This window comes from Protopterus annectens, chromosome 16.part0, assembly GCF_019279795.1.
Source record: "Protopterus annectens isolate FY-2018-M chromosome 16.part0, PAN1.0, whole genome shotgun sequence".
Classification (NCBI taxonomy): Eukaryota; Metazoa; Chordata; order Ceratodontiformes; family Protopteridae; genus Protopterus; species Protopterus annectens.
In genome coordinates this window covers 26,240,746-26,267,971 of record NC_056750.1, presented here as the reverse complement: position 1 = coordinate 26,267,971, position 27,226 = coordinate 26,240,746, and the positions used below count along the sequence as shown (strand labels likewise).

Here is a 27,226-nt window from a genome sequence, read left to right as displayed (position 1 = left end):
CGTAGTGGATAAAACTTCTGAGGTTGGTTCAAGAGTTGTAGCAGGGGCCTCAGCTGTAGAGATAGATTCAGCTGTACTTTGATCAGTTTTCTCGGTTTCGGCCGAAACCATTCGCTGTTTGTTTAAGCATGGTTTCGGCCGAAACCGCGGACCTGTCGGTCTTTATCTTTGCGTTTTTTGGCAGAAAGTGTAGTCGGAGGATCCGACGACATAATGTACGCAAAATCAGAACCGAAAAACTGTTCTGCAAACTCCGACCGACGCCTAAGCGTTCGTCGGTTGAAGGAAGCACAGGCCGAACAGGCTGCTACGTCGTGGGCTGGGCCTAAACAAGGCAGACAGTAAGAGTGGAAATCTTTATGAGGTATTTGTTTCCCACAGGTTAAACAATTATTAACTTTTTCTGACATCGGCTGAGGCAAGAAAGAGTCCCCAACGGGGTACTTAGCTTTAGAAGTCTTCAAAGTAGTATTCGGTAGAAATAATCTCTGGATCCGACCGACCGGCACTTGCGAACAGCTTCTGCTTAGAAAGACTGAGGAAAATGGCGTCGGCTGATGCTTTTATACCCGAAGACCAACAGAGATGACGTAGGGTGAAGTGCGACATCAGCCGAAGCCGGACCCGGACCCGGACTTTGGAATCCGGCCGACTGAAGGGCTGCCTGACGACAGGACAACCCAGCTGTTATGACTGCAGATGCATCCATGAAGGACATCCTTCATTATATTACTATAGTACAAACATTACCGGATGCTGTACCGAATATGATTAAAAATTACCCCAGAAAGAGGGTAGACATCCAACCATGAGACAGTCTATTTAGAAAAACCTATCAAAATTCTGTATGGTTTTATTTTCTAAAAAATGACTTACAAAATTATGACGTCCCATTGGAAGCATAGGAAACAGTCGTTTAAAAAAATATAAGGAAAAATGGTTGAACATGAAGTATCTTGGACTGTAAGATTATAGAATGGAGCAAAACTCATTCCCTAATTGCAAAATAAAAGATCGTATACCACAAACCAGAAACAACCACATACTCCATCAATATTTATCACACTGGTCCATTGTTAGGATATGTTTGTGTGTTATCCTTTACCTGTTCTTTGACAGACCCATTTGTATCAGAAACTGAGCATTATGAAAGCGGTCTAACATACTGAGGTGTAGGTTACATTAATTTAAACATCTTCCGATGAATCTGTTGTACAGACCCTCCTGTAGTGCTGTTTGGATATCATCACATTCCCTGGGGTGTCAGTAGTGTACATGAAAGAAGTTACCCATTAACGGTAACCAAAGAATGCATTGATGTTAGCCAGGAATGCACATCCTTTATGGATGGATGTACATAGCAGAAGCATTAGCAGTGAGAGATGTCTCATAAAAGTAGAAAAGAAGCCATAGGATTACAATTTGTGCTACAAGATGTTTGATCACTATATGTTGAGGTGCACTATTTGGGAAAAAAGCATGAACAGACACCATTTGCAATGGGTCTAATTAGCTATAAGGTAAAAGGACCACAGGGACAGAATCCATCAGTTACTAGGGAGGACGAAGGACGCTGTGTCCTACATAGTTCACTTTGTAATGGACCATTACATTAGATGTACTGGAACCCCAAGTCCAACTGGGATGTAACTGGATCACAGTTAAAGCAAGGGTATGGAACAACAAAATCTTCTAAAAACAATTGGGAACAAAGCCTTAATAAATTCATCGTTTGTACTTTAATTTCAATTAGGCCCACATTGGCATATGTTTTCCAGTTTCCATGAATCTCTTAAAACTTAAAACAATAAAAAGTATGTTTACCCTTGATAAAACATAAGAGTTCTTTGTGCTGGTTAGTTTCTAAAACAAACTATTCAAACCTATATCCATATTTTTTGGCTACAGGCCAGTTTTGTGTGCCTCTTCATGCAGTTAAGAATTGTTTGCAAATGACAATAATAGAAAATAAATAAATATAAGTCGGCATTAATTCTGGAAGAGTGTCTCATGGCATATAAATGTTCAACACCCTAAAGGTGTGGATTAATAGTAGTATAATTTTCATGTCAACTACAGCATACATAAAATACAAGAATATACATGGGAATGTTTTGTGTGTGTGTGTGTGTGTGTGTGTGTGTGTGTGTGTGTGTGTGTGTGTGTGTGTGTGTGTGTGTGTGTGTGTGTGTGTGTGTGTGTGTGTGTGTGTGTGTGTTTGCAGATAATACATGACAGGGTGTGCAGTCATTTTGAAATAAGGCATGCCTCTAGTGAGGGCTTCTGTTGTTACAGGTGAAAAATGATTCTTTTTCTGTATGACTTTGTCATGTAAATAAATCAAAGACTGCAGTTTTCAGTGCACTGTCATTTATCTCCCTTATACCAGAATTGGATTCAGTGCAAACACTGGTGGAGGAAGCATATATTTCACTTCCAAGTTTAACTTCGAAGTTCAGTCTGGCAGGCCTGAGTACAGCAGGGTGCCTGTTTCTGTCTGTGAAGCTTATACTGGTTCCCTGACAAGTTATGAAAAGCAAATCCCCTTATGACAAAGCATTTCTTTGTTTGACAAAGCTATGTTGTTAGGCAAACTGTTTCTTAGTTTGAAAAAGCCAGGTTGTTGTTTTATCATTTGTTTGTGTGTGTTTGTGCATGACCATGTGTGTGTCTGGGGGGATGTGTGAAGATGGCAGAATGCGCAATTCACAAAGAAAACATCTCAAATGTATTTTCAAAGAACAAAGCTCTGCAGTAGGAAATAGCATTTTACATTTCAAAGGTTTGTATTTGTTCAGTACTAGGAGAAATTCTGTCAGAACTCCTCCAGGTTGTTTTGATCATTTGTTTTGATCATCTTCTCTGTGACTTTTTCTTGTGTGTGTGTGTGTGTGTGGGGGGGGGGGGGTAGATCACGAGGATAAATGCATGCAAATGCTTACAAAATATACAATACAGTTAAAAGATAAAGATTACTTTCCAGTGAACTTGTGAATCCAAATTACATTTGCTTGAATTGTACATTCTCCCTTTCCCATATGAGATGGTGTATTGTGCTACATAATATTTTTTATTAGAAACGACCATGTATTTATATTGTTTTTAGTCATAGCTCTCAACCTCTTAACTCCAGAATCAGGTACACATCCAGAAATAAACAAGAAAATCGGGGATATTCTTTTTAAAATATTACTACTATTATGTTGAGAAGCTGGGCAGTGGTTGTAATGGTTAAGGTACAGGTTTGATTCTCACAAATGAGAAACTGGCTAAACTAAAAAATAACCCAAAAGGGCAGATAACCTAGTATTTGACTATGAACTATATAAACATAGGCAGAGTAAGAAACTGAATTAATATGCATTTTCTAAAGTAAAAGAAGTCTATAACTCTATTGTCATTTTGTGTAATCCACTACCCTTTCTCCCCAAATCACCAGTTTCTGGAAGGATTAGGAAGGACAGAGCAAATGTCTGAGCTGAAATCACTGACATCTCTGACAATCAGGAATAGTTGAAGGGTATGGATTTAACAAAGGGACATCTGTTAGGCTCTTGCCTGCTGCACTTAAGGTAGTGAACAGTGAGTATCTGACATTTATATCCACACCTGTATGACCTTTATCTTGAATTAGTTATCCTAGCACAATACTTACACATTATTACTTATTTCTTAATTTACAGATGTGAGAAGAAATAATGGATGAAGACGCTACTTATTGCAAATAATACATTGCAAACATATATATCCATTTTAATGAACTTAACATGTAGCCCCATTAAAAATGAACCTTGAGATGTTCAAGTCAGAATTGCTTAATTTTTGTTTCCACCAGCATTTACACTCAACATTGGCTTGTTTGTTTTATGTTTGCTTGCCTCATGTCGCATTAATGTATTTGGGGTTTAAAATGTGATATTTTATGTGCACACCAAGAGTGCAGCATTCTGGAAAGTGATATTTTTCATTTTTCTGAATGATCATTGTGTTTCCTTGTTGCAGTGGTCTTGGAGTGGAACATATTCATGTGTGTGTGTGTGTGTGTGTGTGTGTGTGTGTGTGTGTGTGTGTGTGTGTGTGTTGGGGGGTAAGAGTTAATGGAGAACTTGCTCACCAGCAAAAACTACTTATTGATTGTATCAGGTGTTGTTTTGCATGAAAACCCATTAGTCTAAATACATGTGTTGACAGCATTTATGTACTGGAGTCAATGGATGTGTTTCATCCTAGTATCATTCTAAACTGCTTTGCTCAAGAATCAAGGACAAAGCCAGAAATAATGAAGGATAAAGGCCTCTAGTTTTTAAATATCAGTGCAATTCACTTAGAAAGTTAACAGAGCAACAGATTTCGTATAAACATGCATTTTTAAGACTAAGAAGTACAAGTTTCTAATGGCTCTCATTTTGACTGCAGTCCTCAGCAATTTGACAGAAAAAAAACAAACAAACAATTATTTTATGACAGACAGGACAAAGGTATGAGGCAAAATCAGGAGCATTCTATAAAATCCGAGACAGCTGAGAGCAATATATGCATGCATTGCCCCAGCGCATTTACAGCTTGTACATTTTAATCAGACAGAGCATACCCACTACTCAATTATAAGATGTCACGAAGATTTTTGTAACACTATTTTTTTTGAGATTGCTGGTAATTTTATTCATTTTTCAGGGCTCTCTTACTATCACTCTTGTCTTGCAAATTTGCAGCTGGTAATATTTGTGCTTGTTTACATGGAACGTGTTCTAAAACAGCTTAACCTGAGGGTAGGGTATTCAGGGTTAGAGATATCTATGTAAACAGTAATACAATATTCAAGATGTTGATATTACTAGGGGACAATTGTCACTGTCATCACATACTTCTGTGTGGTCTTTATGCTTTATTTCTCATTTCTTTATTTGAAGAATAACAAGGGACAGTGCATTTACTAACCACACACACACAACACACACACTACGTGTATTCATTATGGTCTCCACTTCTCTATTACTCCAAGGATTACATTCCTGTGTACATTGCATTCTGTCACCGTGTATATTGCACTCTCTCAAAAGTTACAGGTGTCAGACCACCTTAAGCCCCTTAAGATGGAATAAAATCTAACATCTCACTGCATTGTGTTGTTGAGGGCTTAGTGCAATAACGCAAGTCATGCATGGCTTATCCGCATAGCTGCCACTGTATATAAGCTTTTTTCGAAAGTCCTGTTAATTCTATCCACCAGATCAATGGGAAGAAAAGTAGAAAAAAAATATGAAGCGAAACACAGTTAATGTCAGTGAACATCTAGCTTTGTCTTTCATCCCTAGACTGACTTCTCTGTGCATTCAGATGATTTTTTTTTCATTTTTCTGATTGATCATTGTGTTTTCATTGTTGTAGTGATCTTGGAGTGTAACATATTAGTGTGTGTGTGTGTGTGTGTGTGTGTGTGTGTGTGTGTGTGTATGTGGGTTGAGCAGGTACATTGTAAAGGAGAGCTTGCCCAACAGCAAAAAATACTTATTCATTGTGTTAGGTGTTGTTTTGCATGAACACCCACTAGGTTGAATACATGTGCTGACAGCATCTGTGTACTTGATTTAATGGGTGGATTTCATCCTAACACCTCCATACACCCCTCTGTAGTTTTTATCTGTGCTTTGAAGTCTCACTTTTCTCAATGTGCACATTTCAGACCTGTTACTTAAAGTCACCTGTATAAGTTCCACCCTTGCTGTAGTGTGTGCAGTATGAAAGGCCTTGAATACTGAATATAGTGAATTAGGTGGGGTTGACTTCATGGTGCAGAGGGACAAAGCCTTGAATGCAAACCACAAGGCCCAGGATCTCTTAGGCAAGTTGTTTTGTGACTGGGAAAGGATCAAAGTACTTTTGTGGAGTTTACTGCTCATTACTGCTGTGTGACCTTAAAGTTGGTATATATAATTTAGGGGCTGTGGGAGGACTTGTCTCCCTGCAAAAAAAAAAAAAATTTTTTTTGATGTTCGGCAAAGGTATTTTTGGTGAATATTTTGGGAATTATTTATGATCACCAAAATTAGCTGTGGTGAGGTGACATGAATCCCTCTTAGCTATCAGTCACTGGATAAGCTGGCTCAGGAGAGTCAGAGTGAGTGACCACAGTCAGCTGACTTATTCTAGGGAGGCGGGTGTGAGGCAGCTTGCTCTGCTGTGGTATGGGCATACAGTGGCTGTACATGCTAGTACAAATGCAGTATAAGGAAATAATATGTGTTTGACAACTAGCATGGGGGGAGGTGAATGCAAGAGCTCTGGGGATCCAGCTTTGTGAACAGCCATGTTTCTCAGGAGCATCAAGAGACAGGCTCCAAGGAAAAACAACATGACTGCACAGATAACTGGTCCTTCTCATGAGTAGAGACATATGGACCCTCATGGCTGGTAGGCAACAGGGAGAAAAATTTAATGAGAAGAAATATATAATGACCATCATGGGACTGCCACTTAAGATAGCAACAGGAAACCCATACAGAAAGCAAGTTGCCATTCTCTAACCATTAATTAAAAAACTTCTGCAACACACATGGCCAACAAAGCTCTGGTGTGTTGCTTGATTTAATACCTGCAGATGTCTATATGAAATTAGATGGTTATTTTCATTTAATAAGGTACAAGGAAATGTGCTGAAAATATAGGCTTTAGAATGTGAGCAAACGCCTCGGCCATTTGAAAGTTCTGCATCAGTACATGACTGTCACAATCATGCCACATTAGGAATGTCACAATCATGGCACATTAGGAATGTCACAATCATGTGACTGACGTACCCCACTATAAACACTGTGGGTGTGATGTGGCTCCAGCACACGGAACTTAGTCTACCAAAGGGGTACATTTCACTTAACTGCCATTCATGTTGTGGTCATCCTTCAGTTGTGCTTGGATTTTGAGGCCCTAGTTTACACAGACACATGCACACACGTGCGCACACACACACACACACACACACACACACACACACACACACACACACACACACACACACACACACACACACACACACACACACACACACACACACACACACACACACACATCTATCTCTCTGTCTGTCTACAGTATATACATATTAACATGTAATTTTCTGTGCTCATAGAAAGCAATTTTTGAACCTCCCATCAAGTCTTATTCATTACTTCTGTTAAGCCAGATGCACTACTATTCTTGTCACTTACCTCAGGCCAGGTAAGAGTGGCTAACTGTACCTCAGGCCAGGTAAGAGTGGCTAACTGTACCTCAGGCCAGGTAAGAGTGGCTAACTGTACCTGTAGGCCAGGTAAGAGTGACTAACTGTACCAGTAGGCCAGGTAAGAGTGGCTAACTGTACCTGTAGGTCCGGTAGGAGTGGCTAACTGTACCCCCAGATCAGGTAAGAGTGTCTAAATTCACCTCCAGGTCAGGTAAGAGTCACTAAGTGCACCTGTAGATCAGGTAAGAGTGTCTAACTTCACCCCCAGGTCAGGTAAGAGTGGCTAAGTGTACCCTCGCTCTCGAGGTGAATCCTGGCATCCATGTCAAGAACACATAATGAAGGGTTATGATTGTTGAGAGGATCATCATTCTTTGTAGTGCAGAGAGCTTTATTTGTTCCATGTATTATTAGCTACATGGAAAAAATCACTAAGTATTTTGTTGGCTTTCAAAACTCTAAAACACTTAGTGGACACTGTTTAGATAGGTAGCGTAGCACTGTACTTCATATTTACACTTACCTTTCAAGCCTCTCAACAGTATAGATTTTCACAGAAAGTCTCAACTGTTACCTCAAATTTTTGGTCTGTTCCTCATAAAATCTGTGGTTTACAGACAAACAACCAAGGATTATAGTCACTAAATAATGACATACATTTGAATTTCAGAGTTTGTATCCTTCATGTTATGCAGGCGAACATGTCCTGTTATCGTCTAAGTTTTTTTTTTTTTTTTTACAGGATGTTAGGGGCATGCTAAGGGCACAGGCAGAAGGCAGAGACAAGTGTTTTGCTCTTCTGCTGTCATTTGCTAGTCAGTACAAGCAGATTTTACTGCCAAGCGGTAGACCCGACCTTAACAAAATAAACAGGGGTTACTTAACAATTGCTAAGGTTGGGTTGCATGCACCACTCTGTTACTTAACTGGTTTGTCTTTTTTCTGAATATCAGACTATAATCAGCAGAGTCTATGCACTACAAAGCAGTAAAACAAGCAGCTGAAAGGGTTAAACTACCTGTAGGAGGTTTCCAGGTGACTGATTCAGGCAGAGTGGAGCCTGGAGGCAAATCTGCAGTTAGAAGTCAACGAAGTCTAAAGAAAGATACGTCATTAGTACTGTGCAGTGAGGCAAAGCCAGATTCCAGGAAGGGGGAGGGGTGGCTGGCCTGAACACAACCTGTTAGGGGGCATAACTGGCACTATAGAAGTAGAAGGGGTACTGGTTGGTCCCTGCAGGTTAGTGATGTTTGGGTGGCTCATAGCAAGAACAGCTTTGGAAGTCACTTAAGTGACTATGATAAGAAATTGCAGATACTTAAATGGTCTACTTTGTGTACCCACGTGTTAGAAACTACAGAAAGTAAGACATTTTTGCTACAGTCTGGAAGTACTTTTATTTTTTGTTATTGGTCCTCAAAATTGGGAACCATTGTTTCTGATCCCCAACTTTGGTTGAGGGGGAGTCAATTGGAGAATTAGCCAGGGTGCTAACTGACCTAGCTACAGCTCTACAGTGAAGGTACCACTGGGTATCCTTTTGAGAGGTATGAGGGAGGGGCCCTTTCCAGAAATGTCTGTTGAAACAGCATATGTTGAGTATTAAGAAGAGACAGAAAGAGCCTTAGGTAAGAAGCATAGAGTGGAAGGGATTACCACTGTAAGTGAAGGTTAAACTGGAAGAGAAAGATTTAATGATTGTGAGTTCAGAAGTATATGGGGATAAGCCAATGTGAAGAAACTGCTGAAGTGTGAGTAACCTGTACCGGTGAAATAACACTGAAGTTACCTGTAAGGAAACAGTTATCAGGATTAAGAAACTTCTGTGCATCTGGTATTATGAATTCAGAAGTTGTTTTTTTTTTTATAAAAGTTTGGGGCTGTAGGAATTTGAAGAAAACCAACTACTTTGAATCTATATTTAAAAGTCCAAAGGAAGAACTTTGTGAGCTATTCTGTTCTAAGTTTTGCAAATGAAGAGAACACACTTTATCTTAAAACCAAATGGTTTATGCCTGAAGCATGAGACAAATTGGGAGGGTTGGGAGGGTGGCCTAATGGTTAAGTTATTTGCCTTACAAATACAAGGTTCAGGGTTTGAGTATCACAAGGGACGATTAGCTAGGCTTAAAATGGCTTGCAAGGGCAGTTAGCTTAATACTAACCTATGAACCTAAATAAAACACAATGTTTAAAATGTAAATGCTGTTTGAGCTAATGATCCCAGTACACCACAATATGTAGATGGTAAAAGCTCATGCAATAGAGAAAAACTTTGCAAGAAAAACAAGTGGCATATATATTGCATAATTATAGAACTTGTGTGTGAATTTCTCCAGCTAAACACACTAGGACCTTCTGTTTGGTACTTACATACATTTGGGGATCCATTAGGTAAGGGAATATATGACCCTGGTCTCCAAGACTTGGCTCTGTAATTCTTCTTGCATTTTCCGCAGTCCTGGCCAGTGGTGTTATGTTGACACTCACACTGTAAGTTATTGTCTTTAAAGGAGCAAACATTGGCGTGCAGGTTACATTTACACCTGTTAAAAACAGCAAATAAGACAACGATTGTTAACACGCTTCACCTAGAGCCAGGGAACAACAAAACAGACAATGATGTCAGAAGGCATTTCTTCTATTCATTTGTTAGCTGTCTAACCTACGTTTGTTAGTCTGCCTGAGCAGTTGATGTCTATCCACGATGGTACATTTCAAATATTATCAATAGTAAATCTGCACATTGTCTGACTAGCCTGGTTAAGAAACTGCACATGTTAAGAGAAACACATCAGACAACATTTGCTATGACAATTTGTTTCCTACATTATTTCATGGATTTTAATATTTGGAGAATTGATTTGCTCTCTAAACAATCACTGGTAGTCACAGACCTACATTTCTATATATATTGTATAGCATTTTGATAGGACACTGATATTTCACAAATAAATCTATATTTCTTTAGAAAAATAATGCATTAAACAAGGATTGTTAGAGAGTGAAAAAGTAGAAGGCATATCTATGTAAATTAATCAGCACTTATGGGACGTACATTGACAAAATACATATTATTTTGTTTATAGGCAGAGAGAAAATCATAGTTTTCTACTTCCTTATGCAATTTGGTTAAATTTCAGAGGCCATTTTTTCACCTCTAAAATTATTTATTTGTGTGTGTGTGTGTGTGTGTGTGTGTGTGTGTGTGTGTGTGTGTGTGTGTGTGTGTGTGTGTGTGTGTGTGTGTGTGTGCGCGCGTGTGTGCGCATATACACACGGTAATCCAGCCCTAGGAGGCTTGTGCTGCTTTTTAATACCAGTTTCAATATTCCAGGTTGTCTTTAATTGTAAGATTGCTGACGCACAGAAGGTTAATGTAGAGCTATAGAACAGACAAAGATGATAGTTGCATGCACATTGGCATGGTTATGTCTGGACACTGTTGCCTGTGTCACAGTACTTATGTTCTTACAGGAAGTGTGAGCTGGTAATACAACTCCCCAGGAACCTGACCATTTTCAGTAGCACCCTCAATCCATCTATCCATCTAGGGCCACAAATGTATGTGCTGATTACGTTTTGAAATACATTTCTTTTAATCTTTGAAGAATAATTAGTTTTGTAGAGTTAATAAAAGACTAACAGTTCATAAAGGAAAACAGTCATTATATCAGTATGTATAACGACAGTTTATAGTCACCCATGAAAGCACTGATAGTTTTATAATGACAATTATATTTTTCATTAAGAACTATCTGCTGTTACTGAGGAACATAGTTCATCACATTTTTAATTTCACAACTAAATTATTGTTTCAACATTTCCATTTCTGTCCAAAACTGCATTTAACATCTGCCCAGAATTACAGCTCTTCCACGTATGATATAGAAGATGGTGAGGTGGCGTCCCCCAATCATTACCAAGTTAAGTCTTCAAAACTTGGATGCCAAGAAATTCACTTCCAAGAGTGGGGCAAGTTGCATCTCAAGATGTGAATCTTGAGATTCATCTAAAGAGCGTAAAACTAAGTTAAAAGAAGAACACATACCTAAGAAGGTATGAGCAACACATGGAGTTTTTGCTACTGTGCTGTGCTACTGGTTGCAGGGAAAAAAGGCAGCAACATGAAAAGTTTATGACTTTGAAAGCTGTAAAATACTTTGTGCTTCTAGCTAGACAGTGGCCACATGATGTGTACCTCTGATGGGCTAACAGCTTTAAAAGCTGCTAAACACTTTGGTCTACTTCTGCTGTAAGTTCTGACACCTGAAAAACTGAGACTGCATGTGTGAAAATATATACTGTGGCAGAGAGCAATGGATAGGAGTATTCCCTTTTCTCTGATGTATTGTGATCTCAGAGTTTGTATATCTTAAGTAATGGGGTATGGTTGGTACAGTGGGGCTTGCCTTCTTCAAAAAGTAACTTTAAAGGAGAAAAGGAATTGCTATCATTCAATATTCTCTTTTACTTTTGCTGTTTTTATTCATATTTCCAGGATTCTCACTTATAATTCTTGTAATTATAAAAGGGAATCTTTTGTTGTGAGACAAGTATTTTACAGTTTTCAAATTTGTTTTAGCTTTTACATTTTTTTTTGTAGTGACCAATGAAATATGTGCATAAAAAACTTGTTATGTACTTCTTTGACATCAGAGAGGTGCATAACAATGTTATTTTTTATGATTTTTAAGCAGAATCCCATAGATATCTTACTAAAAAGATACAAGGCCTAAACAACATGCCCCACATGGTCCAACTCAAAGCCCTGTCACTATACTCAGCATCCTACAGGCTGCTAAGAAATAAAGTATGTCTAGCATAAAAGTCATCCTCTGACCCATTACTGATGGATTGGATTTACTGATAGATTTACTGCACATCAGCAAGTTAATAGCATCAGAAATATTTGGTCTAGGGATCTAAACCTCTTCTGCAACATCAATAGAATGATTTGGAGGGACATGTATATTTCACAGAGGATACTGCTGCTGTGGAACAGATTCCCCACATAAAACAAAGTTCATCAGTGTCCATTTTCAAGTGAAACTTTGATCTATGGATTGGAAACAGAAAATTTATCCCAGGACTGTCCCCTGTACTACTAATGGACAGATGCAGCTCCTAAATGTTTTAGCCCATGCAGGGGTCTCTGCAAATTATCTATGTTATGATCCAGTTACTCTCATTAGGGGAAATATATAACAATCGACCATGGGATGGGTAAGACCAGTCTATAAGCAAATAGGATAGGTTACTTCGAGCACAAAAAGGGAAAGTGGTTACACTTAAAATGGCCCACAATGGTAATTATTAATGAAGAATGGGGAAAATCATGGCTGTTGCCGAGTCTAATGTAAGATTACTGAGTGCTGAGGTATGGTGGCGAGGAATGTCACTCATGTATTCACCTCCATGAGGTTGTAAGTGATCCCACGAACAAAGTAGCAACAAGAGGCATGTCATGTAGAAGCCTTAAATGGTCATTATACAGGTGCGGTCATCTCTGTTCTAACCAAATTAAAGAGTGGAAATGAACATATAGGAAAGTGATGATAAACGAGGAAGCAAGCAGCGGGTAGAATTTAAGATGAAAACCTAAGGAGTGAGTGGGATGGAAGTGGAGGTGCTGTAGTCAGGTGTCAGTTTTATATATATGAAGAGAAGGTGGGATGGAAGTGGAGGTGCTGTAGTCAGGTGTCAGTTTTATATATATGAAGAGAAGTTAAGTTGGGGAAGGAAATAAGAGGAAGGTAGGAGGGTTGTGTTAGGTAGCAGGAGAACACAAATAAACATAGAAGATCGGCAAGGCTAACAGTGGAGGTGTTGACACTGTGAGGGAGGGGCATGCACAAAGGAGAAGGAGACAACAGACAGTGTGAAGACGGTGATGAGGAGGGCTGGGGGCTGGACAACAAACAGGGGCAGGCCTAGGTACAAAAGGGAAGATAGCACCAGCGGACAGGATAGGGTAATTTAGCTGTCATTTCTGTCAGCTGTGACCCAGTGGGAGCTTACTTACCAACTTGGGCTCCCTCCCTAATGGGCACTAGATGAGATGGACAAGCAATTGTGGGGCAGAAATGTGACCCAATAAGTTATAGGAGGAGGTTCTCTAAGTGGCTCATGCAGGCATCTAAGCTCCTCCATGATGTCTGTCAGCTGCTTATGGGTGGCAAAACTGTCTCCTCTGCTTGCATTGCTTCCAGTGCGTATAACAGCACATCTGCTGCAGAGCTGCTTGTGTGCCTCCTGCAGCTGCTGTAACAGGTGTGAAGGTGACAGTGACAGACAAGGATGCAGATGTTGTGAGTGCTGAGGCTGGTATTGTTGCCAACTGTGGGGGATGACACACCTTGCTTGAGGCAACGTTGCAGACCTGCATTCTGCTGAAGATAATTGTAAAATAAATGGAAAGAAATGAAATAATAAAAAAAATAAATGTATGTAATACAAAGAATAGTGACAAACAGGATAGGGGACGTTGAAGTACAGATACAATGAAAAAATGCAAGTCATAGCTATCTTTAGCATGATAACATTATACATACTCTGCTTAAAGGACTATCATCACCCACTCCAAATTACCAGTAATGACACAACAGATATCCAAGAGCAGAATCAAACCCACTGCCATCATCACATGCATTCTGAAAGGCAAAATCTTAACACATTCAGCTACTTGTATAATCACAGTGAAGGCTGCAGTCAAGCACACAGTAATGCCATCAGACTATGCAGATTAAGAAAGAGGGTCTGCGAGAGAAATTTGCAGATAAATTGAAAAAATGCAGCTCTTACTTATTTATTCATAATAATGTTGTAGGTACTGTACTCAAACGTGCCACCATCCCAAATTACCAATAATGTCATAACACACAACCGAAGAAGGAATCAAACCCACAGCCATCATCACATGCAATCTGCAAGGCAAAGCCTTAAGGTAAGGACATATCCAGGCATAGAATTTAAAAATGTGAGTGTTGAAGGTGACTACCGCCCTTGCTAATGAATTCTTTTTTACCTTGTCAGAGTTATTACAATCCAAACTAGGTATCCCCATAAAACATGGAGGCGCTCCCCTGTGAATTGAGCTGCCAATATACAACCCCAGTTGGACCATTTGAGACCATCTTGGTTAGCTGTCCACTTGTGTGTAATCAGAAAGGCTTTGAGTGCTTCCTTGTTGGTCAGGTGATTATTTGGAGCAGTTCTCAGTCAGACTGCTGATTTGATTACTGCTGTAATACCCAGAGCAGAAATAGCCATCATCTGCAAGAACTGGCCTACTGAGTGACCAAACAGGGTTTGGGATTGTCTACTTGGGATTTCCTACTAGAACTTCTGCACATCTCTAGAATGTGGTTTGGCAACAATATATAACAATATGTAATGCTACAACTGTATGACATCAGCAGTTAATCCGGGGGGTGGGGTAATGTTCCTTTACTTGCTAAGGGGAATTATCCTTACTATGTTCAAATGTGACAGGCTGACAGATCAAACTGTAACCACAGTATTGTGTCACACTCTCACTGCATCCAACAAATGTGGTATAGACAGCAGAAACATCACTGTTCCATGAAAATGAGTATTTTTTTGTCCAAACAGAAAATGTTAGGCTGGTTTTGCCTTGGAGAGAATAATATATTTCAACAACAAGTAGACACAATGAAAATAATTCAGTCCTTCAGCTATGCAAATGCAAATGCAAATGCTCAGCTCAGAAACTGATGCACAGAACAAGCACAGCTGCTGATAATCCCAAATGCAACTCCAGGTTCTAGATCAACAATAAAGGGTAGACCTTTACCAACAGTCTTTACAATGTCTCTGTTACTAGGAGATCCACAGGTTCTACAGTCTCTCTCTCTCTCTCTGTCTGGACAAACTACTGTCTCAGAGTAAAATGACCTGGCTTAGGTTCATCTCTTCTTCACACAGATATGCTTTAGATTACTCTGGATGCTTCCTCTAACAACATCTGCTATGTTGCACTTGGCTTACCCAAAGAAATGCACAAGTGCATACTTGAAACCAATTACCCAGTCTGCATTTCTTTCTTGTTAAAGGAATGACGCCTCTTTCCTTCATTGACCTGCAGCTTCACTATAAATATGCTCCATTTTTCTAGCAGACAATATCAGCTTCTCAAAATAGCACACAGTCTGGCTTACTCTTATTTTTCATATAATGCTCCTCAGTGAGATGCTATTTTACTAGTTATGACAACACAAAGTGTATTTTTTCCTTTGAAATTGACAAATGAATGCCAATATTTCTAGCACATAAAAAGAGCCTGTATTATTTCTTTTGTTACACTCAACCCTTCTCGTAATGTCAGTAAAATAGAGTATTAGTGAAAGGACTGAAGTGGCATTAATGCAAAAAATGGGAGCAAACATACTGCCAGAACAAGAAATTACTGACTGAAAGTGGAAAAATGCATGATGGGCTATCTTTTGTGACCTACTATACTGGGGCACAGTCATCAAATCTAAAAGGGTGGCAAAAGCCAAACACACTCTGGCTAGGCTTGTAAATGCCCTAGGGCAGATAGCCTAGTATCTACCTATGAACCTATGATAATGTATACAGGGCTGAACATTTAGAAAGGGTAAGTCAACATGTGCAAGTCTGGGGTGTAGATAAGTAGAATTATATGGAGTCTAGATAGAACATCGCACTGGGAGGACATAACATGAAAAGGCTGAAAATAACAGGAAAAAGTAGTATGAATGAGAGTGAGGATGAATCAGAGAGAAAGACAGTGTCAGCCATCACAGGCCAGTATGTGTCAGGTAAGGGTTTGGTATCCCAGTAGTATGGCATTCAGCTGGGCTAGGAATATTGAAGATTTGTGATGGGTGCAATGGGGATAAAATTAATAATCTGTAGCCTTTTTGTGCAAAATTTGTGAAGCAGAACAACAATTTGAGGGAAGAGATAAGCAAGGAATAACAGTGTGCTGTCCTTCTGATGAGACATTAAACTGAGGTCCCGCCTGCCTGAGTTGGTGGTAGCTCAGGTAGATGTAAAAGATCCTACTGCACCAATCGAAAAGAGTAAGGGAGGTTCCCTGATACCCTGGCCGAATTTCCTCAGTAGTTTAAATACTATCTCGGGTCTCCCCTGAAAAGAGGCTACTAGCCTAGTGAGATTAATCTGGTCAACAAAGGATAAATAAATAAAACAAGTAAATAAAATTATTAAAAATGTAGTCGAGTATAAATAAGCACATAACAAGTATGCAACTGGTGCCTAGGGTGGGCTGGACATACAGTTGGACTAGCACAGTTATGGGCTTAGTGTGCGAAAAATACTATTAGGAAAATATACAAGGGGGAAATATGCAACATTAATATGTCTGTGAGGAAAGCTTACCATGGAAGTACTGAAGGTAAAAAGGGGTAGTGTTGGTGTTGGGTATAAACAATGTTACACTGTGAACTACAAAAATATAACTTTGCATTGTAGGATATTACAAATGTACATTTAACAAAGATAATTCAGATGAAGGAGCAGTGTTGTGTGTCAGACTGCAATCACAAGGTGCCTCCATACCTGTCAACCTCTTAGCCCAAGAAATCTGCCTGACATAATGGGGGGAAATCGCCCAAAAATAAGGAAATATTTTAAATAGTGCTCTTTTAAACTTAAAAAGTAGCTAGAATAACAGGATTTGTGTGAAATGTATTTCCAAAGGATATGAAGTCTGAAACTCAAATGTATGTCTTTATTTAGAGATTTCATTCCTCAGGTCATCCCACTGATTTGCCAAAAAACACAAATTTTATGTGGAGCAGACTGAAATTCTGAGGCAAACATATGGACATTCTGTGAAAATCTGGCCAATTGAGAGGTATGGGTGCCTCACATGGAAAATGAACCTCAACAAAAACATTCCACCTTGCTTTAAGAAACACTGTAATTATTTGTCACAAAAAAAAACAGCAGCAAAAAACAAACAAAAAAAAAAAACAGCTTCAATAATCTGCACCTCAATTTAGTCTGATATACCCCTAGAAAAAGAGGTGTATGTCTAAGAATATAAAATATCTTTGTTTTTAATACAAGTTACTTAAATAAAAATAAAGATAATAATTGGAAAAACAATGGTTCTAATTCAGTTTAGGACTGGCCTATAAGACAAAGAAATGTAAGATTATGGGTTATAGTTCTGTGCTATGTCTCATGACACTGTGACAATGACAACTCTGCCATTATAGTAATGCACAGCAGTGCATTAAAGCATCATTTAGTACTATCACACAGACACATTGCTCTTAGTTTATAAATGTTTTACCACAGCAGGAGGGGTAATATGCACAGAGCTAAAATGTGAGAAACATTAATTCCATGATTTTATTACGTCTTAATAACAAATTGTTGCCCTGTTGTGTAGTAGTTGTATGATGACATGCTCTAATGAGAAAGCATCTAATGGTGAATTGATTACAACTGCATACATTTCTGTGAGGAAACTGCTACGTTAAAGCACTTAATGTTTTAGCCGCGTGTATGTTGTGTATGTGTGTGTGTGTGTGTGTGTGTGTGTGTGTGTGTGTGTGTGTGTGAACTTGCATGTGAGTATGGTATGTGCATGTGAGTGCGCTTGTGTGTGCATTTTAAATGTGTGTGGAGTGTTCAGATCATTAATGAATTATCTTTACTATTCTAGAAAACAGTTTATAGGAAATCTTCAGCAGATCACTGTACATCGATGAGCTAATTTCACTTTGCACATAAATAAAAAATATATTTACTTTTGCTATTTTTCCATATTTACCTTGACTTATGAAAGAACTCTGTGAGATTAATTCAGCCCACATAGATGTGCTTCAACTGATATTACTTAATCACACTCTAAAATGCCATATCAAAATATGTTAGCAGCAGAGCGTTCACATTGATCACGCAAATACTAAAATAAAACAGTGCTTTGAGAATTGTATGCTGTGAGATTTGCTTTGTATATAAAGAAAATAACAAGCAGCAACAATTTAGTCAACTGACAGAGCAGACCACCACATACAAGGTCTTTCCTCATGCAATCTTATTATGATTTATTCAAGTACGTAATAACTGTGTACCTTGTTATAGTTAACAGCTTCAAGTAGATTTGTGCAATTCCGGCACAGATGGGACTTCTGGTGAAATTAATCTTCTCATAAAATAGCCACTTTCTGTTTCCTTCTCTAAGGCCCCTAATTAGAACATTTTTCTTCCAGTCCTCTTTAGTGACAGGACTTGCCAGCTGCGGTATTTACACATCAACCCCATGGTTCTTTAACCTCTGACTGTATTTTAATGTTCGTATGCTAATTTCAGCAACATATCAATGCACAGAAACAGCCCTCAAAGAAACAAAGTACTGCTAACAGTATTAAACGTCTTAACCATGAAGGATTTGCAGTTTGTTTTTATTCATCACAAAGACATGCAATACCCAGGTGGTGCATCTAGCATCACAACTTCCCTTTTCATTAATGATTCGCATCATTTAAAATGCACACACAAAACCACTAAATTGGACCTGTGCTAAGTAGATGCTTCTCCTTGCACAATGAACTTTTTAGCTTTCTTTGGGGATACATTTTGCATGCTTCTGCTTATTGTGTAGGAAGCAGAAAACAAAAGATGTCATCAGAATGTTATTGAAAGAAATAATATCATCATATATCTTATTGAAAATAAGTATTATTCCTGCGTCATTTACTTTTCTTTGGTGAGAAACAAACAATGTTTTGCATTCAGTATGTTGTTTACATTACACTGATCAGCTCAGCCCATTACCACATAAATCTGATTCATAGATTCAGTTATACAGTGCTGCACAACGTTTTGTTACTGAGCTCGCTGGGCTGAGATGGACATTATTGGTGCACAGTGGAACATTACACTTTTTAGATGATTTGATAAAATATTGCCTGCTCTGATGCAAATGAAGAAGCGTTTATATTGGCCTTTTACCAGTGTCTTCCCCCAGCAAAAGTGAACTATGCAAAGCCAAATTAAATAAATCAAAGTGTTTAACTTTTATTAGTATCCTGTGATTAAAGTAATTCTGAAGCAATCAGCATAGCACATTATTTTCGGTAATTACAGACAGATACCAAAAAAGTATGTGCTATTGTAGTCTAGCGTCTCACTAGCACCTTCACTGTGATTTTAATGATTTTTACGGCATCATAACTGGTGAACTCTATGAGCACATTATTATGGAAATATAACACTTCAAATAGTGCTTTCATTTATGCTGAAACTTCATTTACATTTTTCCCACACTTAATATGGCCAGAAACGTAAAAATAGCTCTGTAATAAATAACTGAGTATTATGAATATACAGCAGAAACAAAGCAAAGCATGTCCACCATGGAGAGGTTTCAAATTATTTATTACTGAAAAATCAACAAGTGTAAGCAAAATAAAAACACAGTCAGCTTAAAGTAACTCAAATGCTTTCGGCAAGAATGCCTTCATCAGATCCTGTTATACTAAACTTAGCTCATCAAATTTAAACACAGGTTTAGTCAATCAGAGTCTTCTTCCTCAGCCTCTGCACTTTTAATAGAGGTTTTAAGGGAAAGTACAGTTGTGTACACTTACCATAAATGTAGATGTTCGAGTGTATTCACTGTTGCAGTCATCACATTTGGGGTAATCCTGCTAGCAGGTTGTCCTCAGTCGGCCTGAATTCCAAAGTCTTGGGTCCTGCATCAGCTGCTGTCACCCCTTCCCTGACGTCAGTGCGGCAGGGGTATAAAAGAAGCAGCCGATGCCATTTTCTTCAGTTTTTCTTGCCCCAGATGTCAGGTGCCCCCTAAAAGGGTAGCCAAAATGTATATATATATATATATATATATATATATATATATATATATATAAAACAATACATACACAAATATAAACTTTACCTTCATCTACAAGCAAATACACCACATAGGTTGTATAAATCAGAGAAGGAAAGAAAAGTTCCAGCAGAAAAAAGGGGGATGGCGGGTGGGTAACCTGGACTGCAACAGTGAATACACTCGAACATTTACATTTATGGTAAGTGTACACAACTGTACTATGTTCTTCGTGTTTCACTGTTGCAGTCATTACATTTGGGTAGAGTCCTAAAGCTATGGTTGGGAGGCTGGAGCTAAACAGCATTAGGAGCGGCTATGAGGCCCTGCAGAACTGCAGTGGCAAAGCCTGCCCTGGATTTAGAGTAGAGTGGCAGATGATAGTGCTTTGTAAAGGTGTGCACTGTACTCCAAGTAACAGCCTCTAATATGTCTTTGGTACTTCCCTGAGAAAGGCTGCTGAAGTGGCTGCAACTCTGGTTGAATGTGGCCTAATGCCCTTAGGCACTGGCTTGCCATGGTGTAAATAGCAGTAAAGAATGCAGTGTCCTATCCAGTTTGAAATAGTCTACTTTGAGATAGCCTTTCCTTGTGTTACTGCAGTATATGCCACTAGTAATTGCTCTGTCTTCCTGAAAACTTTGGTTCTGTCCAAGTAGAATCTAAGTTGTCTGTCTACGTCCAAAGAATGCAGAATTCTCTCCCCCTTGTTCTGTGGATTTGGATAAAAAGTTGGCAGATGAATAGTTTGGTTAAGAGCCACACTGGACACCACCTTAGGCATAAATGTTGGGTTAGTGCTCAGAGAGACCCTGTCTGGATAAAAGGTTCCACAGTCATGAGTGCTTGTAGCTCTGAAACTTGTCTTGCAGAAGTTACTGCTAGGAGCAGAGCTGTTTTCCAAGATAAAAACTTTATGTCAGCAGTAGCGGCTGACTCGAAAGGAGGCAGGGTGAGTTTTTCCAAGACATAATTGAGGTCCCATGCAGGTATTGGCATTCTCCTTGGAGGCCTTAAGTTTTTGGCTCCTCTGAGGTACTGCCTTAATAAAGGATGAGAAAAGAGTGGTGGCTCTGTATTGTAGTGAGCCAAAATGGCAGAGGCATGGATTTTAATTGATGAGAAAGATCGGCCTTTGTCCAGCATCTCAGTTAAGTATTGCAAAATCTAAGGAATATTTGGAACAGCTGTATCAGTTCCTTGTGCCTGGTTCCAAGCACAGAATCTCTTCCATTTTCCAGCATAAGATTTTCTAGTACTAGGCCTCCTGGCTTCCAAAATGACATCCAACACAGCTTTACTGAGAGGTGTGTTTTGTATGACTACATTATCCGCCATGTTGCCAGGTTTAAAGTACTGAGTTAGACCACAGCTGAAGATAAAAATGGAATAATCCACGTCAGGAAATAAATCACTTGCAGCTTTACAGTAGTGCCCTTTATAAAACCAGAAGTTGTAACTGAGATGTAGTAGTCAAGGTAGGAAACGGTTCACTTGCAGTTTCACACCACTTTATTAAACAAGAGTAAGCGCTTTCATGATCTAAGTCAGGTGACGTGGATTATTCCATTTTTATCTTCAGCTCTGGTCTAACCATTGGTCTTTTCATTTTTTTTTCGCTTGAGGTGTATACCAGGTGTTTATCCAGCTTTTGTTTTCTTTCACGTGTTTAAAGTACTGAGTTGGCTTTGCAGGATCTGATTGTTTTTCTGGGACAGTAGATGAGGTATTTGAGGCAAGGTCCAAGCTGGGCATTGAGACAAGTTCCTTAGGATTGGATACCAGTACTGGCGTGGCCAGTCTGGGGCAATCAGTATCATCTTTGACTTCTCCTGTCTGACCTTTAGGAGCACCTTGGGGAGGAGAGGCAGTGGAGGAAAGGCGTATACTGATAGGTTTTTCCAGCTGAAAGACAGGGCGTCCACTTTCAATGCTTGTCTGTGATAAGTCCTTGTGCAGAATCTTTTTAGTTGGTAGTTGTGAGGGGAGGCAAATAGATCTATGTCCGGGCATCCCCATTTCCTTGTTATCATGCTGAAGACTTGTGGATCCAGCTGCCACTTGTGGGGATCCATGAAGTTTCTGCTTATCCCGTCTGCCAGAGTGTTTTCCTTTCCTGGTAGGAATTGTGCCTGCATATGTACTTGGTAAGTCAATGCTGTGCCCCACAAAGTCATGGTTAGTCTGCAAAGGGGGTAAGAATGTGTGCCTTCCTGCTTGTTTATATACCACACGACCGTGGTGTTGTCTGTCTTTATCAATAGTTGTCCTGGATGAAGTAGGTCCTTGAAGGCTGTCAGGGCATTTTGAACAGCCAGCATCTCCTTTTGTTTGATATGTAGATGCATTTGGTTTGAGGACCATGTGCCCTGAATGCATCTTCCTGCCATGTGGGCCCCCAGCAATAATCTGAAGCATCCGTTGCTAGTGTCTGCCTGGCTGGGGGTAATGTGAATGGCTGTCCCTTGTTCTGATGACAAGCTTTTGCCCACCATCGAAACTCCTGTTGCAGGCAGGGAATGAGAGTAATCATTGTTTCCAGGCTGAGGCAATGTTGAGTCCAAACACTTTTTAGGTACTATTGAAGTTTCCTCATATGCAGTCTTGCGTATGGAATAAGTAGGATGCAGGATGCCATGAAGCCCAAAGCCTGCAGAATTTTTCTTGCAGATAACTGGGCCTTTGTTGCCAACATTTTGAAATAGGTAGTCAGTTGCCTTTGTTTGTCTGGCATGAGATAAGCCATCTGGGCAGTTGTAGTTAATCTTGCACCCAGGAATATTATCTCTTGAGAGGGTACTAGGTTTGATTTATTTTCGTTGACTGTGTACCCTAGGCATGATAGAAGCCTTTTCACAAACGCCAGATGCTGTAGAAGAATGTCATTGTTCTCTGCTTGAATTAGATAGTCATCCAAGTAAGGATATATTTGTATTCCTCTTTGTTTGCAGAATGTAATTACTGGTGCTAGGCACTTTGTAAAGACCCTGGGCACAGTAGATAAGCCAAAGGGCAGTGTAGAGAATTGGTAATGCATTGAGCCAGCCTTGAATCTGAGGTATCTTCTGCATGATTGTCTGATTGGGACATGCAGGTATGCATCTTTTAGGTCTAAAATCACGAGCCAAGCATTCTTGCCCAGCATGGGCAGAAGCTGCTGCAAAGTCAACATCTTGAACTTTGGTATATCCAGGAATACACTACGAGAAGTCCAGTAGTTGCAAAAAATCTTCTTTATTCCATAACAAGGTAAAAGATAAGCGAAATAATATTATTTTTTATTTTAATTTTATTGTCAACACAAATCAGTCTACATTGGTGGCATGCACCACATTTGAACATGCCAGGGTTACCACAAGGTTTAGACTTTGTCTTCATTTCTAAAATAGATTTTAAATTTGCCCCTCTTCTAAAAATGATTTTTGGTTTTACACCCAGAAGTTTTAACAAACCCTTGTCCTCAGAGATAATTGCCCAATTCTTATATAAAATCTCTTTCATTTTGTGATGGTCCAGAGAATAAGTACAGAGAAAACTAACTCTGTAATCCGGTTCTGAATTATTAGGAATCATGTTGTTAGTTGGCTCTACAGTATTGAGCGTAAGGGATAGGTTGTTAGCCAGCAAGGGCTTAAAATGGCCTTCATGCCTCTTATTACTCACTTCTAGGCAAATAGAATCAATCAAATGCTCAGGGTAGCCTCTACAAGTAAACATAGTCTTCAGGAGAGAGAGCATTCAGCCTGAAAGTCATCATCATCAGTAACCATCCTAGCCGGTCTAACCAGCTGTCCTTTAACAACCGCTTTCTTTTGATGAAACGGATGGCTACTGGAGAAATGAAGAAAGGAGTTAGAATAGGAAGGCTTTCTATATATAATGCTCTTATACCTACAATTAGTGATGTCTTTAAGTAGGTTAACATCCAAATAATTAATAGCCACTTCTTCTACATTATACGTAAACTCAAAGAAGTCAGTCATAGATTGTATACTATCCATAAAAGCAGGAATCAAAGCTTTTGACCCTTTCCATAATATGAACATATCGTCCTGGTAATGGGTATACCAGGCTACGTTATCTATGAAAAGGTCATTTTTGAAGAGTAAGGTTCTCTCCCAATATGCCATGTTGCAATTTGCAAAGCTACCCCCACAGGGGGAGCCCATGGCTACGCCGGGTTTTTGTAGGAAAAACATCCATCAAAGATCATATAATTGTTTTTCAGAACAATTTCAAGTAATATCTCAACTAAATAAATAGTTTTCTCATCAATGCATTTAAGTGTCATGAAATCTCTGATCCATTCTAGGCCAAGAGTCTGAGGGATGACCGTATAGAGGTCCTTAACATCAATAGTAAGGAAACAGGAGTCATTACAATATTTTTATTAATATTTTCTAAGAAACTCCATGAGTCCTTACATATTTGAGCTTCCTGCTCAATCAGCGGCCTCAAGATACTGTCCACATATTTAGCACATCCATATGTGATAGAACCTCTCCCATCGACAACTGGCCTAAAGGGGTCATAATAACTTTTATGAATTTTTGGGGATCCAAAAAGTGCTGGTATTTTGGGGGCATTCATTGTTAGATACTGATATGTATCCAAATCAATGGTTCCTTCCAGAAAAAGATCATCCAGTATTATGTTAATTTTCTTATATGCCATATTAATTTCATTAATACTGGCTGGAATGTATGCTCCAGTTTGTAAATATTTATCCATACATGACACATATGCTTTTTGGTCCATAAAAACAAGACCACCCCCTTTATCAGGTTTTATGACCCTAATCCCACAGTCCCATACTAAGTTAATCAGCTCGCTTTCTTGCTCTGTAATATTGGACTTTTTATTCCTTCTAAGATTATTGTCTTTACATATGGCTCGCAGATCCATTTCACAGATTTTTTCAAAGGTATTAAGAATTGTATGTAGTGGGGGATAAAATAGACTAGACACCCTTACTGTATTAGTTAAAGATGGCATACCCCCCCATACAAACCTGCCAATTGAGCCTATGTACAAATAGTTTTAGGTCCATAATTGTCCTGACAATGTCCATATCTCTGTCTGGGACAAAGGACAACCCTGTGGAAAAAAAAACAATCATCGCTTCAGAAACCTCCAGGGTGGTATAATTATAAATCTTGAAGTCCCCTTTGTGGCTGGTAAGAATTTGGGGCATATACTGGGATGGGCTTGTCATCTCCTCCGCTGGTTCCGTTTGCTCTGTTTCTGGCCCTGATTCCTGATCCCCTTGTGGTTGTTGTTCCTGCCACCCTGATTCATCTGAAAATCCTGTGGATGATTTGGCCCCGACTGGTTGTTGTTACTAGTTGGTCCTTGATGTGCGAAATTGGTGTTATTATTTCTATTATTATTAGTGTTATTCAGCCTTTCACTCCTACGTACAGGTTGAACTTCATGAATGTTAATATTGTCTGTATTAGAAGGAGGGTTACATTCATCATCCTCATTCAGTTCATTAGGTAGTGCATAGTTGTTAGATGTAAAGTTAGAACTATTTGCATTGAATGGAGGACAAGGATATGCTTTATTTGCGGCATAGTCCTGAACATCCCTTATGATTTTTTTTCTTTTTGTCACAAGAAGTTTAGCCATAGTTGCATCAATGCTGGAAAAAACCTGTAACTGCGGCCCTGCAGGAGGCCTCCAAAGAATCAAAACCACATTGCAAAGTATGCTTTCCAACTTGTTCAGCTGCATGCAATAAATCCTGCATTATCTTGTTTTCTGCACATTCAGAGTTTAACAACATTTTCTGTTTAAGCAATGCCATGACATGTTGCTGATATTTGAGCATATGAAACTGACAGTTTAAGGCCCTTATAGCCAAGGTAGCAGATGTGTAAACCTTTTTTCCCCATCTACCCAGTGCCCTAGAATCCCTGTCAGAGGGGGTAGGGTTTTTGCAGCGGAAGCCTTAACTCCTTTGGGACCCTGTGAAATAGTTTCTGGGTCTGCAGCAGGGTTTTTAAAAAGGAATTTATGTGAGTCAGGAACCCTGTAACATCTGTCAGGCTTAACAGGAGCTGGAGGTAAGGAGTCGGGGGTCAGACTAGACTCTGAAAACACATCATCTACAATGTCTAACACAGGTGGAATGGCTAGAGGCCTGTGTTGAGGTAGTAAAAGGAAATCCCTGAGCCTCTTTTCAGATTCTGAAAAATCTTGGCTCTCCCAGTGGAAATTCTCCCTCATGGTATGCAAGGTTTCCCCAAAAGAATAGTCTTCTGGAGGAGAAGCTGAAGGTATAGATTCTTCAGCATCAGAATCCTCATAGGGGGAAGAGAATATTCCTGATCAGAAGAGGAATCAGAAGAAATAGAAACCTGATCTGAAGATTCATAGTCAGTCTCTTGCATAGGCTTCTTATCTGGAGGGGGATGGGAACCTCTGATCAAGGTAATCAAGTCTTCAGCCATTTTGAGCATCTGTTTTTTGGGCATAGAGGCCTGTCCAAGTGGCTCTTGAGTTTGTTTCTTTGCTTTGGAAGGTGCTTTAGTCTTTGCCTTTGTAGCTGAAGTTGGTTTAATGTAAAGATGTTTAGGTCTGAATACACCCTCAGAAGCCGTTGCCTGCTCAGCAGCTCCGGACCCATCTGAGGGAATAGTGTCCGAGGTTCCAATACCTTAGTATCCAGTGGCATAGCTGACTCCACGTGGGAGTCGGTAGTGGCCTGCGACTCTAAAGTAGCGGGCATCAGGGGCTGTGAAAGCGCCTCACTGAGAACCAGCGAACCAGTGACTGGCTTAGGAGAAGCTTCGGTGATGGTTTTGGACCTCGGTTGTTTATCTCTCTCCTTTTCTTTGCGTTTTTTGTGAACTCCGGTAGTCAGATGGCTATCCGACGACATTTCCTGATAATTAAACTGGCGTACAAAATAGTTTAAAGCAAAATCATACCAATGCTTAATAGTGTGTTGGTTAAATCTAGCACAAAACCGACAACCAGAAACGTTGTGATCAGGGCCTAGGCAAGGAATACAGTAAGAATGAAAATCCTTATGAGGTATTTGCTTTCCACAAGAAATACAATTATTAACTTTTTCTGACATCGGTCTGGAGCAAGAAAAAAAGTTTCTCCAACGGGGTACTTAGCTTTATTGAAGACTTCGGGTC

The 27,226-nt window shown here is 39.4% G+C and overlaps 1 protein-coding gene across 1 annotated transcript in view; it reads right to left on the bottom strand.

The window, feature by feature from the left end:
* NTNG2 (netrin G2) overlaps nucleotides 1-27,226 on the bottom strand; it is a 1,345,571-nt gene that overhangs the window by 485,227 nt on the left and 833,118 nt on the right. Inside the window, exon 4 of the mRNA XM_044058624.1 lies at nucleotides 9,593-9,765. Coding sequence (XP_043914559.1) covers nucleotides 9,593-9,765 — 173 coding nt within the window. The remainder of the gene's footprint in view (nucleotides 1-9,592; nucleotides 9,766-27,226) is intronic.